This window comes from Astyanax mexicanus, chromosome 10 (genome assembly GCF_023375975.1).
Source record: "Astyanax mexicanus isolate ESR-SI-001 chromosome 10, AstMex3_surface, whole genome shotgun sequence".
Taxonomy (NCBI): domain Eukaryota; kingdom Metazoa; phylum Chordata; class Actinopteri; order Characiformes; family Acestrorhamphidae; genus Astyanax; species Astyanax mexicanus.
The window spans coordinates 38,653,477-38,674,647 of record NC_064417.1 but is presented as its reverse complement, the minus strand read 5'-3'; the positions used below and the strand labels follow the sequence as shown (position 1 = coordinate 38,674,647).

General features: G+C 40.5%; 1 protein-coding gene across 4 annotated transcripts in view; it reads right to left on the bottom strand.

The window, feature by feature from the left end:
• htr4 (5-hydroxytryptamine receptor 4) overlaps positions 1–21,171 on the bottom strand; it is a 107,538-nt gene that overhangs the window by 54,632 nt on the left and 31,735 nt on the right. For 3 of the 4 annotated variants that reach the window (XM_022684060.2, XM_022684059.2, XM_022684061.2), the window contains 2 exons: positions 12,307–12,420; positions 5,684–5,884 (listed from right to left, as the gene is read on the bottom strand). In XM_022684060.2, the coding sequence (XP_022539781.1) occupies positions 5,684–5,884; positions 12,307–12,420 (315 nt within the window). The remainder of the gene's footprint in view (positions 1–5,683; positions 5,885–12,306; positions 12,421–21,171) is intronic. The other variant, XM_022684062.2, reaches the window with a different exon arrangement.

Sequence of the window (21,171 nt, the reverse complement as noted above, 5' to 3'; positions counted from 1 at the left end):
CTTGACGGATCTTTTCACGCACTCGTGGTTGTAGGTTTCGCCACCACAACGCCAGACACGAGGACCTTGGTCACCGAAGGAGATGCAGAAGCGTGATTCGTCACTGAAGACCATTTTCTGCCAGTCTTCAGCAGTCCACTCGCCGTGTTCTTTGGCCCACTTCAGCCGTTTCTCCATTTGTTTCTTGTTCAGCATCGGTTTTACTGCTGGAACGTGAGATTTGAAGCCGAGTTCGCGCAGACGACGGTAAGTGGTTGATCTGGAGACGTCAGCGCCGGTCTGCTTGTTCCACAAGTCGTGAGCTCGGAAGTGGACTTGAACCGGTTGCTGACTGCGATCTTTCTCAGCTGCTTGTTGTCGCGAGCAGAAGTTTTTCGGACGCCGGAACAGTTGGTGCGCTTGCTGCAGTTTTTCTTGAGAGCTTTGCAGACGGAAGGCTGGCTGATGCCGAGCTGCTCAGCAATTTTAGTTTGGGTCAAGCCTTGTTGGCGAAGGGCTTGAATTTGAGCCACTATTCCGGTTGAGAGGTCGCGCTGCTTACCCATGATTGATTTTACAACTTAGAAATTCTACTCAACCCTGACTTTATATTGCACAGTGAACTCTTCACAGAAAACAAAAATTCGAGCATTTATTCTAATTCAATGAAACGGTTTCTCCATTATTCTAATTCAATAAAACAACAGTGTCACAGTTAAATGGCCTAAATGGGCCTTTTGGAAAGCTCAGCTGAGCAAATTTTTTTCCAGGTAACGAGTTCTGTGATTAGTCTAACGAGTAGGACAGGTGCGGTGAACACCTGATTTGCTTTCTGCACAAAAAATGCATTCAAAGAATTTCATGATTGCACTATTTCAAATTATTCTAATTCGTTGACGTTGTACATGTATCAGAGGAAGCATGTGCTAGTCTTCACCCTCCTGGTGTGTTGGGGCATCACTAGTGAAAGGGGGATCCTAATTAGTGGGTTGGGTAATTGGCCATGTAAATTGGGGAGAAAATTGGAAAAATTTGAAATAAAAACAAAAAAAGAGAAATGCTTAAAATAACATTTTAGCAAGTCTTGGAGGATTTTTTGATAGCACGAATAAAGATATTCTTGGAGACAAAAGGGTGTAGAGTTTCTTAAATGGGGGTAGAGTGGACATGTTTTGTACTGGGCAGCCAGTGGAATGAAAAATCTTTTACTGGTAGAGGTACTGGTATATTCCACTAAATGCAGCAAATACAACAAATTCTGAAATAAGACATCAAACCTGTTAATGCAATACTAGGTACCATTTTTACCTTAAAAAACAGTTTCAAAATTTTGGTCCCATTTACACCTGGTATTAACATGTGTTCTGGACAACTGACATTTTACTGGCATTTTAAACGTGTCTCCTTTGACATTCTGTATGTTAAGAGCATTGCAGTTTTCTTTGTAAATCTAGATGAGGCACTTAGTTTCACTTGCACACCAAGCATAAGTATCACCTTTATCCATTTGCTTGTTATTGTATAATGCTCAGCTAACCCGTATGGAAGGCAGATGGTTTGGTATCACAGTTATTATATATGTTTCAGCCATGATCCAGTAAATGCAGATGGTTCTTAGCTGTCAAAGATGCATTAAGCATGTTGGTGTTGACACTATAATAATAAAAAATGGTGACATGCATCTCAAACCACCTCTGAATGTGATTTAAGTGACTGTATTACAATGCATCCTCAAGATGCTTTGTACCCTTTTCACACATGCACTTTGTGCTGGCCATCTATGTGAAGAATAACACACAAATTACACATCCTGACTGTAGAGAGCCCAGGAGCACAAAATGACAATTTTACACTGTGTTGCTTTAAAAAAAATCTGACCTCTACAGCAGGATAATGATCCTAAACACACCTCAAAATCCACATTGGACTACTTCAAAAAGCACAATATGAAGCCTTTTCATCACCCTCACAGTCCCCTGACCTAAACATCATTAAAAATGTCTGCGGGTAGACCTCAGAAGAACAGTAAAGCAAGACGGCCTTAGAATCTAACAGATGCTGTGCAAGGAAGAATGGACAAAAAAAATCCCCACAACAAGAATTAAAAGACTCCTAGCTGGCTACTAACAGCATTTACAAGCTGTGATACCAAAACTATGATACTGTGATGTGTCCCATAAGGGGAGTTTATTACTCCATGGAGGGTGATCAGACTTATCTTGCTTAAGTATTAAGTATATAAAGAAACTGGTCATATTTAAAGAAAAAATACATGGCAAATTACAGAAAGGGTGTAAAATGACTGCTGCAGCCCAATTTCAAAAGACTGGAGAGTGCAGTCTGCTACACAGGTTGCCAGGTTGAGGACACAGAATTTAAGAACTTTTGCAATGGCAAGCGAGTCATACTTTAAGTGGATGAGCTAATGTATAGCTTTGCAGTGGTTTTATTATTTGTATATTATAAACCAGCATTACCCAAGGCTAAGTCTGTTATCATTATCATGTATTATCATTTATAAGCACTTTAACCAGCAAGCAAGTTAAAATGGCTTAAAATTTCCATCCCAACCAGCGGTTGAAATAAATTATCTAGCCATGGTTGGCTAACCTTAGCTGAAGTTTAGGGTTTACCTGTTAAGAACACAAATAGCAAGCTTGGCTCCTGTGTAATGCCTTGCCAATATTCACTTATGTTTTACTCTGGTCTTTGGGCTCTTTAGAAGGATGTTAATGTTTTTTATGTTAAATAGTATTTAGCTCATTTTAATTCTCTCTCTGTTGCTTGCTTCTATGGCTGCATAAACTGTGTTTTTTTTGCTGTTGTGGTCAATACCTGGCAACTCGGATGTTGAAATAGGACTAGGGAATGGGCAGAAGGTGGGATCAAAGGCTAAAACATGAACAGATTACTGCTTCATAATGAACAATTAAAGAGTAACAAACTGGCAACATTCTGAAGGACTGCTGTCAGGAGATGCCAGTATATAAACTGTTTAAGCATGTGTTACGACCCCTGGTCGTATTGGTTTTTCTTTGTGTGTCCTCTGTGCTGTTTGTGTTTAGTTTTTTTTAGTTGCAGGACCATGATTGGCCACCAGGGGCACACTCTATAAAAGGACAGGAGGAAACTTGACCTGGGAGAGACGTTCAGGGCTCCTCCCCTTTCCTGACCTGGAACAACTTCCTGCTCAGACCAACCCAGCATCTCCATTTTGATATTCTGTGTGTTGCTTTCGTTTTTGCTTCAATATACATTATTCTTTGGGTAAAGTAGGGGGTGAGTGCCATTTTGTTTTGCTACCTTTTCTCCTGTTTTGGTGACAGGGAATCAGGGTAGTTTGTGTGTTTTGTTTTCTTTATTTTGCAGGTTCAGTTAGTTTTCTTTGTTTGTTAGTTGGTTTTATTTGTTATTTTGGCATATGCTCACTTCTGAAGCCATATTCCCTTAATGTTCTCAGTAAAATCGTTCTGATTTAATTCATTTTTGGTGTCTGGTGTTTGGTCTGGCAGAGGGTCTGGGGAGAAAGCCCACTCTCGTTTTCTGTTACGGCCTGACCCTAGACCAGGTTGTAACACATGTTTCCTTAATTTCTGATGTCACATTCTGATAATTTTATGAGATACAGACAGTGACGCCAATTTTAAATATGCATGTAGTCTACTTTGTGTGGAGCAATGGTGTTATATACTATATACTATACTGGCAGGCACACATTATTAAAAAAAAACTACTCTGAATTCTGTATGAATCAAATATATTATTTTTAACTAAGAGCTTTAGTTCCTTGACCAGGGATTCATTATTTCATTCTTAATTTTTTTCTCTTCCAGTGAGACGCCGCAGAGCACAGACCATTAATATGGTCACTGCATGAAAAAGGTCAAGTGACTGAAAAAGACAAATAAAGATGGTGGGGGAAGTTCTACTGACAGTCTTTCACGCCCCTGCACTATATTTCACAGATGCAGTGGTGCGCTCTGAACCATGAACAGTTCCTTTTTTTCCTCCACATTGCTACAGCTTTATCTTTCCCTCTTTCTCCCCATTAGACTTTGCCTTAGCTCTTATGTATACAATGGCATTTGAGTCCTTCACAATTCACTGTACAAATTATACACCTCTGTATTACAGCTGACATTCTGCACATGCTTTAAGAGCTGGAGTGTCAAGCCCAAGTAACAAAACCCATGTGACTGCCCAATTACTTATGAATGTGTTTGGTGCTGCTCTGACTGCTCGCCTGTTGATTGTACTAAAAGTATCATGTGGAACCTAATTAGCTTGGTAATCACAGTGTTGGGTATGATTTAGCAGCTGAACATGTCGCGAGGCGCCACTAAAGTTACCATGGAAACAGCAACATCACACAGTACGAATTCAATTCGCCTGCAAAATTAAACTCTGATTTGCTGGCGCTTTTATGGCTAAACGCGGTGTGACTGACATGACAGCGGCTTATTACTGCATTCTCGTCATGTGTTGTGAGCGCAAGTTGGAAGAAAATGAAGAAGAAACTGCATGCAGTGCACTCAAATTATGTGCAGCTGAGAGACCTTACGTTCATCCATCTTTCAGTGTTTACCCGACTAAATAAAGGATGCATAGGTTATGTTCACACAGCAGGGAAAACTCCAACGTTTCTTCATAAAATACAGGGTTTATTTTTTATGTTTTCACATGACCCTAAAATAATAATCACAATATTTCATGGTATTTTCGTGAAAACGATACTCTTGTCGATATGACAAAACACTGAGTTAAAACAATTATTTCATGAATACACTACTACAAAATGAAAATAATATTTTATTATTACACTCCCCTAACTGAGATATTAAAATATACAATCATTTTATCAGATTTGTAACAGAAGTCAATGATTTAGAATGTCATGATACTAATAATGCACTCCAAATATTTCTATATATCAAGGATTAAAGCAAAATAAATGATACTTAACTGATAAAATCTGTCTCTAGTTGATTTATAGTGGGAAATGAGAACAGTGTGAATTTTTGTTTTATTAAAACAGCAAAAAAGTAGTACCATGATGTGATAATTAGGCATGGGTGATATTTCAGAGTATAATATCGTTCACGTTATTAAAAAATGTTGGTGATATTATTGCGTATGATACAATATGGCACACCCTGATTATCACACTAGCTTTTTATGGGTAACCTGCGTCGAACATTCATCTGAACAGTTTTGTTTTATATTAAAATTGGTATAATAAGTTACAGTTTTTTTCAACATCACAGGAGCTATCAAAGAGATTTAGTGGCTTAGTGATGGGCTTTTAATGTGTGCCCTTGATTTTGGTATACTTGGGTATACTTTTTTTAGCTTTTTTTTTATCTGGCACTGAAGCCACACCCTCCTGTGGTCGTATTTTCTATAAACATGGTGCAGTTATGACACAAACCTTCTAAAGAGACATCACCCCATCTGCCATCTCACTATCCTGCCACTGAAAACCTTCCTCACTTCTTTTGTCCATTTTCACTTCTGGTCAAATCTATTTTCTATTTTATTTCTATTTTATGTAAAAATCACATGCATTGCTATGAAAGTGAAAATCTCCAAAAATTACATATGACTAAAAATATAACATTTGTTTTTCTTTTACCTGCTGTGTAAATGTAGCTTTAGAAGCTGTGTGTTGTGTTATTGTTGTTAACCGTGTGTGTGTGTGTCTGACCTGTCCAGAGATATGCAGCACAGGTGCAGGATGGAGGCAGTGGTCAGCAGCACGTCCAGCGAGGTGCGGACCAGGCAGAAGGTCTCGCCATAGATCCAGTTGTGATGGATCAGCTCAATGGCTCCAAACGGCATAACCAGAACTGACACCAGTAGGTCAGCGAAGGCCAGCGACACTATGAAGTAATTGGTCTTAATTTTCCTGAAGAAACAAAAGGGTAAAGATTATAATTTTATATATCATAACAGTCACACAAAAACCTCATATCTCACATTTCAAAAAAATTAAAAAACGTTATTTACCAACATAACTCGAACTTAAACACTTTCTGATTAATAAAAGGTTTATTCTAATCCATTTTGTAGCAATTGTATTGGATCACTCACTATGATATTTGGACAGAATGTAAATAAAAAACAATTGACAGATTCACATTCTGTCAAAATGTATGACAATATATAATGGTTATAGTAGCTGTTGTATTAATCCTTCTTTGTTGTTGTAGCTTAAGAGCTGGAGATCAACAAAAGGCCATATAATATAATTATAGGCATGTTCATAGAGTTTAATCAAAGAATATAAAACATATACATATAAAAACATAAGACATAGCAATCAGCATATATAAAAATTATTAATTTAATTAAAATTCAAATGAAGGTAAAATAAGTAAATATTACTTTATTTATTAAAGTAAATTAGAAAAATACTATTCATTTGTGACAACTGTTAAAATCAGTTGTTATATTAAATTAAAAAAGCCATGTAGCTACAGCGATGGCATTAAAATTATAGGTGAATTAACTTGGTGACCTTTTTTTATATGGGGAAACTCATATTCTCCTTCAGACCACTTCATATTTGAGTGAATAAATTAAACGTAGGCTGCAGAATGAAGGTATGAGAAGAGACCAAGTGTGTGTGTCTACGTGTGTGTGTGTCTATGTGTGTGTGTGTCTATGTGTGTGTGTGGTAATCTCTTGATAGGATGTCATACTGTGCTTGAGAAAGACCAGGCCCTCTGGCACTCCATTAATGACTAATAAAACTCTGGTTGAGGCAACAGGCCACGAGAGGCAGTGAACACACAGTGCTATATATAGCCCACTGAGAACCTTTAAACGGACTCAAATCACTCTATCATCTTCGCCAAAACATGGCATCAAAAATGCGCTCCAGCTGCCTGCTAACAATACTCATCTGTAGAAGAATATAGACTTGGACAGCAATGGCTTTTTCAGCCCGGCACATTTGACGTCAATTTGACATCAGATAATTATGCCATCAGATTATATGGCAGTGTTTACCAAATCCTTTAGACACGTCGTTAAAGTATAATGGTACCAGATGGCCCCTGCAACCCTGAGACTGATGCATTCTGATCAGACAATTTTCACAGTATTATTAACGTCTCAGTGAGGCAAAGCTTGACAGGTCACATATTGAACCATCCTCCTTAGTAAAGCTACAATCTCTGATATATCATGTTATGGGTTATTTTAAATAGGATTTTAACATGATTTGAAGTAAACAAAGTTGTTTTAATAAACATTAAGCCAGTCAATATTCTGGTTTGGTTCCAGTTTACAACAACCTGAGCTGAGGGGATCAAGGGGTCTCAGCCTGCAAAATTCTGATTAGCTGCTCAGGTGCGCTGGAACAGAGTAGAAAATGCACACTGACTGACTAAGAGGTTTTAGGGATGTGCAAAATGCAGCTAGGTATTCCCACATCATCAGATTCATGCAGATGCAACAATGTTTTTGTGGAGAATAGGTTTTGACACGTTGCCTCAGAGGACCTGGGAATGCTGACACTTCGGAACTGTGTAAATTGTGAGCTGTTATCTAGTGAATGAGATTAAACACTGGTCAGCATGCTCAAGGCGAGGCAACATAGAGCCTGAGAGTGGATGGAAGATGGATGGGACAAATCTCGATTCAAAGTGTCACTGCCACCAGCCGTAGAGAGCGCAATGGGTGGTAATGACTGTGGGAAGGAGAATGTTATAAAGATTATTATTCTAATACTATATTAAAAGTCATGAGACATGATACTAGTTGTTGTCCCATGACATTTGGCATGTCACTGTACTTATTGCTATATTAAATGCACATATATTTAGCAAAGAACCACCACCAGTCAGAAACTCAATACACTCATAAAAAAGGGGTTCTATAAAGGAGCTTCAGTAAAGGCAGTGGTTCTACAGATGTAAATGTTTTGAACTCTTAAATGGCTGTTTGCTTAGTTAAATGTTTAGTTATACAAAATAAAATCATCTTATAAATGTTATAAATATAAATAAAGCACCAAAAAAAACAACTTCATATTCATTAAGTTTTAAGAGTTCAGAAATCAATATTTAGTGGAATAAACCTGGTTTTTGATCACAGTTTTCATGCATCTTGGCATGTTCACCTCCACCAGTCTTACACACTAATTTTGGATAATATTATGCCACTCCTGGTGCAAAAATTCAAGCAGTTCAGCTTGGTTTGATGGCTTATGATCATCCATCTTCCTCTTGATTATATTCCAGAGGTTTTCCATTTGGTAAAATCAACGAAAGTCATCATTTTTAATTTGTCTCTTTTTTTCCAGAGCTGTATATCTAATGCATAGGTATGCAACATGAATTTGAAGAGGGAAATCAGATTTTTTTGGCCATATTTTAGCGATCTATAGGTGAGCCGTCAACCGTGCACCACACAGATTGATTAAAGGTATGTCAGTGTGTGTTCGGTCTCGTGAGGACACTGCTCAAAGCCATGCAAAAGGCATGCACAAATACTCCTTATTAAATATGGGTTTTGGGCATAACATGAAAACAAAAAACAATGTATTAACATATTCCAAATCCTATCTAAGCTAAACATTGCAGCATTGGAATTGAATAATGAGGCTTCTACATACTTTGAAGATAGCCCTATAAAGAGTACCTTCATATGCTATACTAAAGCAATAAGATGTGGCACCTAATTATGCAGAGAATTCTAGCTTTTTTTGAAGACACATTGAAGATAACACCTCTTTCTGCAGTTTAAAAGCAATGCAATTATTTTATGCATGGCAGACATGATATGATAACACATTTGCACGTGTTGACTTTAACGTGGTGCTGGACACGGTGAGCAGGATGTTGAAAAGTGATTGAAAGCCCCTTTAAGGCAGCAGAGAAAAGCAGGGCATATCATCATAAATCATGTGAAAGAACATGAAAAGGAGGGAGGAACGTGTTTGAGGATGATGCGAGCTTTTCCTCATTCTGACATACATTTCCAACAGATACGACATGCAATTCCACTTTCTGACTGGAGGAGTCTGAGTGATGAGGGACAGCGAGGTTAACGGCACTCTGAAAGCCACTTCTGGGACTGCCATTTACCGCAAAGAGCAGAAAGCAGAGAAAACACCAAATTCACCAAGTGTTGCTGTCTGTCACTCTGTTTTAGATTCTTATGGCTGTGTGAGAAAGCGAGAAGCTTTCTTCATATTAGGGAGGAGGGAGACACACAGCCTCGCATGTGCAGATGTCGAGCCATTTTCTGAACCCACAGAGTACGCAGAGAGGTGACCTTGAGCCTCATCCACATGCTGATATTCCCCACGTAGAGCTTTAAGGATGTGCACGATTTGTTCAATGTGCCATTAAGCATAAGCGATGGTGTTGTATGATAAGAGACAGCTCTATTTTAGGTTTTTTCATCCCTAAAGAACTGTTAATGGGTCCATAGTTGTGGAAAGTTATCTAATAATGATATGAAGCTCACATTTTCCCTCTAGAAACAATGCGACCGCACACACACTACTGTATTTTTGTTGATAATATTCTCAAAGCATCTAATCCCAAGAGACTCAATTCAGGCAGCTGCTTTCAGTGAAGCAAAAAAAAAAAAAGCCCGTTGCATATTTCTCTAAGAACTCACTTCACAGTAGCCCTCTGGAGGAGTAATTAACCAGCTGCTAATCAAACACTGATACGGAATAAAAGGAGGCTGTATATTAAGTATGCACTCAGGACTTGAGCAACTGCAGAGGCAATCAAAAAATCATTTACTGCTGCCTAAAACACACAGCCACATCTACTGCCCCAGACTCTATCGTAGCCCAGAAAACTCTGTAGGAAAAATGTATGATGTCTAGTGCTTGGTCATAACATATAAGCAGTTTCTTACACTAAAATCAGTGGTTATACCAGTGGTCATCAACCCTGCTCCTTCCTGCAGGTTACAATTTCATCCCAAATCCAACACATTCAACTGATCAGGCACTCCTGGGGGCAGTCATTGGATGGATCATGTGGGACTGATTAGACTTAGAAAGCTTAAGTCTGCTGGAAGATACCTCTCCAGGAGCAGGGATGGCCCCTGTCGTACAGTATACTGTATCAGAGGCCATGTTCACACCTGGCACTAACATCAGATCACAAATGATAGCTAAAATGCATAGCTGTTCACACCAGCATTTTAAATGCATCTCCTGTGAGTTCTTGTGATCTGACCTTTTTCACTGAAGAGAGGGAAAGACATTTAGGAAACATTTTGGGTTGGAGTTTGGGGAGCCTCTGCTCTCTAAAATTGATCTGGTTTGTATGTGTAAGTGTGTGGTATGTATGTAAGTTTGTGTGTGTGTAAGAGCATGCATAATTGCGCCCAGATATGGATTGGGTCCTGGGTAAATGCTGTAGTGCCCGATGTAGTCCTTTAGGTGGACGGTGGTTTCCGGTTAAGAGTACGCTGTGGGCTATATGCTGCCGCTTTTCGGTGAGTGGATAAGTGTTGAGTATGAATGCTTGTGTGTAAAACTTGTAAATTGTAAAGCGGTTTCTAGCAAGGCGCTATATAAGTTGAACTTCATTAATTCATTCAGGATGTTAGATTATGAAGTAAGAGGTGGGGATTTAGGCATGTTTCCCCTCCCAAAATGAAGTTATTTTCATAACACTGTTTTTCAGCAGTGACAAGGATGAATGCTGTGCTGACATGGAACATGCCATCAGTGTGTGATTATTCAGGAGGACACTTAAGAGAGGGGAAAGCACTCAGTTATTTAGATAGAAAGTCCTCATCCCAAAATTTTGTTACTTCCTAACACCACTTAATTTGCTACAGATTGGTGCAACCATCTAAATGTTTTTAGTGTTTGCCCTACTTTTGGGAGATCACAAGTTTAATTCCCAGCAATCCATAACCGGAAGAGAGTATAATTACCTTATCTCTCTTGGGAGGTTAGGATGGCCCTGCACGCCTCCACATCACTCAGCACAAATTGGCCAACGTGGGCTCTGTGAGCTGATGTAACAGAAATGGCAGCAAGCGTGCTCCAAGCAACTTCAGCTGCACAATGATGAGGCACTTTTAAAGATGTTGTGCTTGTATGCTTTTTCCCAGAAAAAATGCAGTAACCCTGAAGGTTAACTCATCTGCAGTCTGTAGTAGTAGCAGCATTGTGTAAATGGAAATAATGGTTATTGAGACATTTTATATTCTTTTCTCTCTCTCCCCAAGTTAGTCATGGCCAGTCATGATCATCTCTTTACTCACAACGCCATTAATCAGATTAGGTGAAGGCCAGTGCAAGCTTTCATTAATGTTCTTTTTGGACTGAGCAAATAAAGACTAGCTCAAACTGAAGGCTTTACAGGGAGATGAATGTACCTGTATATTATTTTGATTAAACATTATAACTAGAGTGTAGATAAATTTATAACAGAAGGAAATGCCATTCATATTTTATATAACTCTGAATCTGATGAAAACAACTGATAAAGTGTTTAGGTGTTATGTTTTTTGTTGTCACATTGTTCATTTCAAAATTCTTCACACATTCTCTATTGGCTTTGTGATGTGTGCAGCAGGTGGTATTGAACTGCCATTTCTAGATGGAAACGCCTGGAGATGTCCATATGATGACAGACCCTGACTTTTGAACTTGTTGCTGATAACAGTCTGGATGGTCTTTTTCATCTTTATTGTTAGTACGCTGTCATTTTCTTCTGAAAAAACATGTGGAATACTAAAAAGATTCCCAAAGAGCCCAGAGTAGACACCCCTTCTAGAAATGGTTGACAAAAGGTTTCTGTTTTGCATAATAAGTTTTGTATGACATTTATGAATGTCTCCCAATACTGTAGTGCTTGATAACGGTTCAGCAAAGTAATCCATTGCCCATGTTCTATCAGCTATTGTTGAATAATGTTGTCCCAGGCATTGTAGATCACATGTGTTCAGCTTAGGCCTGATGCACTGAAATTCATCCCACTTCCTTGAATAATTTTTTTATATTATTATTATTATTATATTATTACTTGTAGAAGGAGAAATATGCAAATCCCTTCCCATCTTTCTTTGGGGATCTTCTGATTTTGCTCACCAAAGACTGCTTTTGCATTAAAACAACTGTTGAAATCACCTGTTTGAAATCCAATCATTATGTAGTGTTTCTCTAGCTCTAAAATGACCCATTCTCAACTTTTTTTGGAATGGGGTTGAACGCTAATGCTGTGAGATTTTATTGCGACATCATGTAACTTTTCCATCTGGTGTTTTAGGTGTTAAAAATACAGTATGAGAAAAAAAAACCTCAAAAACAAATATGACAGTGAGAGAGGTGAGTCTGACCTGAGCTGCCGGTCCTTGCAGACGGCCACCATGACCAGCAGGTTTCCCAGGACGCTCATGAGCATGACCAGCGACAGGAAGCTGATGAGAGCAACCCTCTTCGCCATGCCGTTGCTGTGGTAACAGAGAGATGATAAGAACTTATTCTAAAGCATGGTACAGACTAATGACTGATTAGAAAGGCAGTTGTCATGAGCTGGCTGACATTTCATGCTTCAGCAAAAATAGGAAAGGAGATGAAACAGCAAATAAGAATGTCCTATTATTGCAAAACAAATGAGAGAACAATAGCTCAGCTTGTCTTCAAATTAGAGTTGTGTGTAACATTCCGTGTAAGCGTGAACAGTATAAGCGTGGACAGTGTGTGCCTTTTTGATTTGGGTAAATGTTAAAAGTTACGATTGTGAAAGAATTCCATGACTTGGATTCCCATGGTAACATCTCTGTGTGGGCACCGGCCAAGAATAGAAACACAAAGAACGGCACTGCGCAACCACAAAGCCAGGCTAATTTCTTTCATGGATTTTACCTCAACGTAGGTGAGACACTTCCCTCCTACACAAACAACACGTCTATTTTTTTGACTGTTTGACAACTGTAATGATTTCCTTTAATCCCTGTAAGGTTTAAACTTCTTATAATCCAAGATGTTGAGATAAGAAACACCCTGTAGTTTTTGGTTGGGGTTCTGGTACAGTGAAGTGTGTCAGTGATGTTTAAAAGAGAAATCCTGTGTGAAATGGAATTGGTGACACATGGTAGTGAAACATGATAACGAGTACAAGTTATAATCACTATTTTTACACCATTAACAAGCTCAAAGTAGCTCCACTTCAGAGGGCCCTTGCACTTAAAACGAGCCACAGAGAACATCATTGAGGAACTGAGAACACCGCGTCAGTTGACTTTTCGTGACCTTGTGGTACTGTGTGTATAAATATTATTTTATAATAAACTACTTGTGTACTTTCAAAGATCTCAGTGCTTCATTTTAAATGTCAGGGCCCTCAGAATTCTACCAATAAAGTGTGGAGCTTGTTAATGGTGTAAAAATAAATATTTTTTGCAGGGCAGCGGTATGCCCCTGGTGGTGCATGAGAACAAAGTTTGTTCTTGTGTTCATGTTTTCTTTGCATGGGCAACACGATGCCCATATCGCTAGCATTGTTGGAAGCATTGGGTAAAAGCGCTGTATTTTGGAATGCTGGGGGTGAACGGAGGAGGGATCTTCAACAAAAGTTTGTACTCATTATCATGTTTCACTAAACCCCAAGTTCATTTCACATCAGATTTCTGCTTTAAGTCTAGACAGTCAATTTCTAATCTAACATCCAGATGTCAATGATCCTCAGGTCTAAACATGTCTAATTGCAATCAAATTTTCACAGCAATGCTTCAAAAGAACTAGAAAGTCTTTCTTGGACAGTAGAGACAGTTACTCCAAAAAAAGCAAAATATCCTTGAGCAGGTATCTCCCACACATCTCGCCCAGCAAGTTTTTTTTTTTAATGTTCAACAACTGCATAATTTATTTTAATTCCTTAAAAAAAATTAAGATATTTATAAGAAAAATCTCCAGTGGTTTCTGTTTTGGATTCTGGTACAGTGTAATAAGCTCCACTATAAAGTCAAAACTATTAAGTCAGTTTATCCCCAGACACAGATCTGCAATATGCAGAAAAAAAGATACATATCCACAACTTGTTTAGTTCATGTAAAGAAGCACTGCAAGTAGAAAAGCACGCTCTGGAACATCTAAACATCTCTGGAATGAGGAAGCTCCATTACATCCTTTAAATAATATGTAAAAATCAAGTAAAAATACTACATACCTATATAATAAGGACAGTAATGATCAAAGAGCAGCCTTAAATCTCTTTTAATACCCTAGATTTCTAAAATAAACAATGAATGACTAGGCATCCAAATTCAGTATAAAATTTTAACTGATTCAACTAGAACATGTCTTTTCCACATTTCTCTGTTAGACAACTGTAGTTGTGATTTACTTTAATCCCTGTAAGGTTTACACTTCTCATATTCCATTAAGATAAAACACCTCCAGTGGGTTGTGGTTTGGATTCTGGTGCAGTGGAGTGTCTCAGTAGTGCATTCTGAGCTGTTCTTCACAACGCTCATATCACTAGGCACCTCAAGGAGTCTCAGCACGCTGCGTTACGAGAAGGGCATATTTAATAGAGCCACTACAGAGCTATTATTACACATCAAACTGACTGACTGAATGAATACCTGTCCAAATCACTTGTTTCACAATATCTAAATTTCAAAGATCCCTCGAGCAAGTGAACACACTGGCTTTTCTTTGATCATTAGAATATCATAAATTAATGAATGTAGGTGTAAAGTATGAACCTGTGCTGCATAAATCAGTGTGATGAGTAGTGAAGAGAGACTATGGCCAAGATCAGAGATAATGAGGACACAACTCAACTCAATTCAGTTGGCAGACAACTGACAAATTGAGACAAATCTGACCTTGACCAGCAAACAGAACAAGTCACAGCTAGTAATGAATCAAAATGATTTCTTTTGGCCGAAATCGAACAAAATGAAATCCGCTTTTTCACATTTTTGTCCACATTGCATAAATGAAACAGTAAAAAAAGAAATTACATCCAATATATATACACAACAGCTGCATTAAAGTATGTAATGATAAGCAAAATTAACAGCTGGATTAAAATATGTAATGCTGCAGGTTTTTGCTGGGCTTGGGTTTTTTAGCTGCAATGCTAGCTAACTGTTAGCTCACTGCCTGTGGTTATAGGGAGCCCTACTGACAGTGTTTAACTATCATCAGAGCCATTATTAGTGAGGAGACAGGTCACTGACCACTGTATAAATGGGATTTCTTGTAATGCAAATAATACCATTCATTCATGACTTTCTGTAAAAAGAGCTGTAAAATCAGCTTGCTTGTGTGGAGAGCAGAGGAGGGTTATCATTCGTGTGGGGAATCCTCCCCTCACTGTGGAGATATGCGCAGGAGCTTTAGCCATAGCAGGTCAAAAAAATGAGTCCAACAATACAACCTGTTAATGAGATTTTTCTCAGATTTTCTTAAAAATGTTTCTGAAATGGTAATCCAATGTTTGTTTTCCAGTATTTTGGTTTCTCCCCATTTAAACAAATGGAATGTTGGTCTTGCATTTAAAGGACTTTGCTAACACTGACATATTTTGGGCTCCATTTTGAATCTTAAAAATGCAGCTGACTTTGCAGCACTTATTCCAATCCTAAGATTAGACGTTGGTATAAATGACCATTTTCAGCCAAATATTTTTGGTTGCTAAGTATTTTTGTTGCCAAACATACACATATAAATTTGGATTTGTATCTCTAGTCACATCCTTTACCACAAAACCACAAAACTACAAAACTAACCAAGAGTGAAGCAGCTGAAGAACTTGAAGCTGCTTTCCTTCCTTCAACACGGCAGTGCGCTCAAAACTCCCTTGAAAAAAAGGTTCAGACTTGTAAAAATATACAATTCATCGTAATTCAGCCCTATTGACTTCACCTGCTTTTTTCTCATTACTCTGTGGCTGAAGAAAAAAGTCCAATTAAAAGTTAGAGTAAACTGGACCTTTCACATTCCTCTCTCCAGAGCCTGACAGTGGCTGCGTGTTTCACTCTGAGGCCGAGAACTCCCAGAGAGCCGGGACCGATGCCACGTCAGGCACAGTCATGCCTGTGTGTGATGACTGGTAAAAACCTTTGACCCTGAGTGTGTAATTGAACTGAGGGTGCAATCAGTACACAGCAGCTCAATCAAACCTCTACGTGAGCTGCCCTCGGGTCAGCTAGCACACCAGCTCTATTGTTGGATGTGTCCTGGAACAGCTCGGATTGGACAGCGGGCTGGAAAGAACACTCGTTTCTCATTTAATCAATTATCAGCTTTTGTTGTAGTCGTGTCAGGTTCAATGCAAAAAGCAAAGAGCTGTGTGATTAAAATGTTAAACTGTACAGAAGAAGAAACTGGTACATTAAATCAGTCTGTAAGTCTGAGTAGTAAATGCATGAAGACAATACTGTAATTTATGTGCACACAATGTCTAAACAGCAGGCAGGCAGCCAATGGGCTTACACTGCCCATGGTTCATGTTACACAATGGCTTAAAATGTACATAAAACATAAAACAGCCTGTATGTTTTCTCTAAGAGATAAATAGATAGATAACTTCACAGCAAAGTCTACAGAAGCCTTTGGAGAAAAGTTTATGGCAAGATCAGAGAGCAAATAATCATTGATTTCAATCTTATGATTAAAAAAAGCAAATCAAAGAGGTTGTAAATGCTGCAAAATTGAATCTGCCAAATCTCTGAAGCAGCATGTCAGGTCTTTAGTCTGTCTGCTTCTTATGTCTGTGTTATTCTCAGGTCTGGCCCTATTTGCGTCCGCCTCCGCGTCCTCCCTGCACCCGCACCTGACAGAAGGATCGACCTAAAAATGGACGCAGCAAACAAGTGGACCGGCTCCAGGTTGGCGATCCGCCATGCACCATGCGGGACCCCGGCGTTGGAATCCCCGAGGCCTAAAGGACGCCACAGGGGGGGGCTAAGGGTTGGTGCGTTGAGCCTCGGGTCTCATCCAGTGTTTGGCAGTAGCCATGAGTACCTGAGGCAAGTGGCGCGCAGCCCGTGGGACTACCTGGGATGTGCGCCCAGTAGCTCCGAGGAGGAGGAGGAGCTCTACCCCGCACCAGCCCGTACTCCATTGCCGTTTCCCCCAGGGGCTGTACTCTACCCGCGCTCAGTGACTTTCGCGGCCGAGATGCCGCGCTCCGAGAATCCCGCGACCGAGACGCCACGCTCCGTGAAGCCAGCGGATGGGACGCCACGCTCTGTGACTCCCGTGGCTCATCCGCGCTCCGAGAATCCCGCGGCCGAGACGCCTCGCTCCGAGAATCCTGCGGCCGAGACGCCGCGCTCCGAGTATCTCGCGGCCGAGATGCCGCGCTCCGAGAATCCCGCGACCGAGACGCCACGCTCCGTGAAGCCAGCGGATGGGACGCCACGCTCTGTGACTCCCGCGGCTCCGGCCGCCTCTGACTCCGCCGCGCTTGCCCAAGCTGCACCCGCCGCGCCTGCCCAAGCTGCACCCGCCGCTCCTGTGTCTGCAGTGCCTGCCACCCACGTGGTACCCACTGCTTCAGCTCCAGTTCCAGCGGTGCCCGCCGCTCCTGTGTCTGCATTGCCTGCCACCCACGTGGTACCCACTGCTTCAGCTCCAGTGCCAGCGGTGCCCGCCGCTCCTGTGTCTGCAGTGCCTGCCACCCACGTGGTACCCACTGCTTCAGCTCCAGTGCCCGCGGCTCCAGCCGCCTCTGACCCTGTGCCCGCGGCTCCGGCCATTCCTGTTCCTGTACCTGCTCCAAGAACAATGTTTGGCCCTAGGCCCCGTGTCCCCAAGCCAGCAAGGCCTCCTGACTTTGCCCCCAGTACTGTGCCCAGGCTGTCCCCACAGACTTTTGCTGGTCCTGGGCACCCTCCTATGTTTTTGGTCCCCCTTTCTCTCCCTGTCCTGGTCCCCGTATCTGTGTTCGTTCATGTTCCTGTCCCCTTAGGTTTTTCTGTTCCTGTCCCCGTCACTGTGCTAGTTTCTGTCCCTGTAAGTGTATTTGTCCCGGTTCTCTCGTCCACAGTCCAGTCTCTCTCCCAGTCTAACATCCAACCCCCTGTCCAGTCTTTCGTCCAGTCTCCGTCCCCTGTCCAGTCTTTGTTCAGGTCCCCTGCCCTGTCTGCATCCCTGCCCGATGTACAGCCCTCTGTCCAGTCTCCGTTTATGCCCACTGTCCAGTCCCCGGTTCAGTCTCGTTTCCCATCCCCTGTCCAGCCCAATATCCAGTCTCCATTTGTGTCTAGTGTCCGGTCTAACGTCCAATGTCCGTTCACATCCTTAGTCCAGTCCCCTGTTCGATCTCCAGTCCAGTCCCCTTTGTTGTCTAGGGTCCAGTCTGTGTTTCAGTTTCCTGTCCCGTCCTTTGGCCAGTCTCCTCTCGTCTGTGCTCAGTCTTAGTCTTGTTTGGTATCCTGTTGTGTTTTCCACCCCCTCTTGCCCGGCTCCTGGGGATCTGTTTTTACGCGCCCCGGGAGTTGCGCGTTAAAGGGGGGGTTCTGTCAGGTCTTTAGTCTGTCTGCTTCTTATGTCTGTGTTATTCTCAGGTCTGTGTTTCATTCCCAGTGTTTTTCCACTCACCTGTGTTCATTCGTAGCTCCGCCCCTTCGTCCCAGGTGTTTCCTGTTCCCTGTGTGTGTGTACCTCTATTTAAGGTCCGTGTTCCATTTCCCCGGTGTCGATCCTTGTACGTTTATCGTCTGTCAGTGCTCCATGTTTTCCCCAGTTTCCTCAGTCCAGTTTTCAGTAAATCCCTGTGTATTTTGTATCTGTTTTCGTTAATAAATCCCTTTTTGTTTGCATTTGCGTCCGCCTCCGCGTCCTCCCTGCACCCGCACCTGACACAGCAACACTATATTTTACTGTTTGACTCTACCTGAGCTCAGGCCCACAGCACAGCTCTTACATCTATAGTCAGTTTATCCCTGCTCTGTTAAAGTGCTTGATGGAAAGTCTAATAATTACACTATTATTATGTCCAAATGTTTGTGGACACCCCTCATTATGAATGAATTCAGCTGCTTTAGGCTGCATCCATTGCTGACACACACACACACACACACTCTCACACACACACAGTTTGTATAATCCCTGTTGAAATGTATTGCCAATAGAAAAGAACTCTGGAGCAGACAGACATGAACCTATTTTTACACTATGCTTAATGCCAGACATGGGCTAGAGGGGTACAAATCCCCCAGAACTGAGCTGTGGAGCAGTGGAACTGTGTTCTCTGAAATAACAGTGCTCCAGTGATCCAACCTGATGATAAGGTGATGTTGTTATCATCCAAGACCATCTAGACCACATTAATGATCTTTTAATGAATTAAAGGTCTCAAAACCCGTATAAAATAAACAAGCATTTCAGTGACATTCTGACCTTCTAACATCTCAAAAAATGGCAGATTGTATGCGATCAATGCTTGTTGCGTGAGCGTGTGTATCACATTCAGCATGCTAACCTTTACATTTAACTGCTTAATTAACATGATACTTTAAAGCGACTTTTGAGTACTATATAGAGCCAACTGCAACTTGCACAACTGTCTGTTAAAATGAAATAAAAAATAAATAACAAAACAAACAAACTAAATAATAAATAATTCATACATTCTCAAAAGGGTAAGAATATATTTTTAATGGGTAAATGATTAATGCTTCTTGCACAATATAAATGTGCCAATGATATTTTATGACACTGATTTAACAGCCTACAACTTCAAACTTTGCTCTCCAAGAATACAACATGTGTTTTCAGATCAATTACTAAAGTTAACAGCGGCCTATGTACTGATGAGATCGTAAATTCCCTCTGTGATATTAAAAGGTTCATAAAAAGGTTATGTGTACATGAGTACTTGGAGTTTATGGCAAAAAGGAAACTCACATCTGCAGGCAGTCAGGTGAAGGCTTTCGACTTGATCCTTTATTTAGAGTAATGTGGTCTACCTGTAACATGATGTCATGTAATTACGGCCGGGGTGAAAGTTGTGTGAAACTGAGAGTAAACGGCTCAAAGACAGCACACACTATTCTAACCGTGCTTATTTTCCTTTTTCAGGAAAAGAAGTGACTGAAAGGTTTTACTGCTTGGATTTGGCTGAAAGGTGAACGCAGCACACGCTGTTTAGGTTTCTGTGAGTGACATGTTTATTACAAGTTGACTCAGATCACTAACTACCAATGTTTCAGACAGTGATTAAATATGAAAAGTTGCAAATAGAAACATTTTTCTTTATTACTGAAGAAAAAGTGAAGTATTAACCTGAGCTGTCCAAATATACAAAAGTGAAAAGTGGAACAATAAATAAATTAATATAGGCTTAAAGTCAGCTGCACTGCAGTGTTAAAAATATAAAGAAAAGTTCCCCTATCCACGGGTGTGGTGGTTTGAGATATAATTTCAGATTGAAGTTGTTGATAAAGATACTAGAGAGCAGACTGATGATTGGATACTTGAACTACACTGAATTACAGGGTGATGTGGTTTGTTTAACCTGGCAAGCTGCCCTAGACAGCTCTGGCATCGTGCTGCTCTCCCCCTTTGCCATAATTCAATAGTGAGCCACTTAAGGTGAGGGGAAACTTGACCTCAATTACTCCATAATCATGACAGTGTCTAGATGTGGACAATCTTGGCCCGAACTAAGGTCCTTCATTATTATTAGTTCTTCTCTATTAAATCGTGAATCTCAACTTTCTGATTTAACTGCCTACTCAAAAAGAACAATTGTGCTGATTAGGGAGCAAAGGGCAGCGATTGCTTTAGAATACATGAACAATGTACCATTACACAGGTGTCCATTAGCGATTCTTGTTGGTAAAAAACCCTGTGGAACACATTTTAGAACTCATAATAACCCAGAAACTTTCCTTTAAGGAGTGAAAGCAGAAGCGTGTGAACGTGTTAGCAATTTTAATCAACCGCATTACTGAATCAGAGGAGTCATATGGAGATTTCAGGAAATTATGCACACCAAGGTTTCATTCTCTCCATTCTTCAACTTCTAAAATGCATAATGCATTTCAATGTGCTCAGTTATGAACTCTGACGCTCTTGTAAAGAATGTGGCTATAAAAATGTTGAGCAGTTAAAAGCAGACTTCAAGGGACTGTGTAGGATTTATCTTGTATACCACCAAGCACAAGCTATGTCCAAGAATTCAACTCTATTTCTCTTACTTTTCAGACAGAACGTTGTGCAAGTCCAAGGTTTCACTA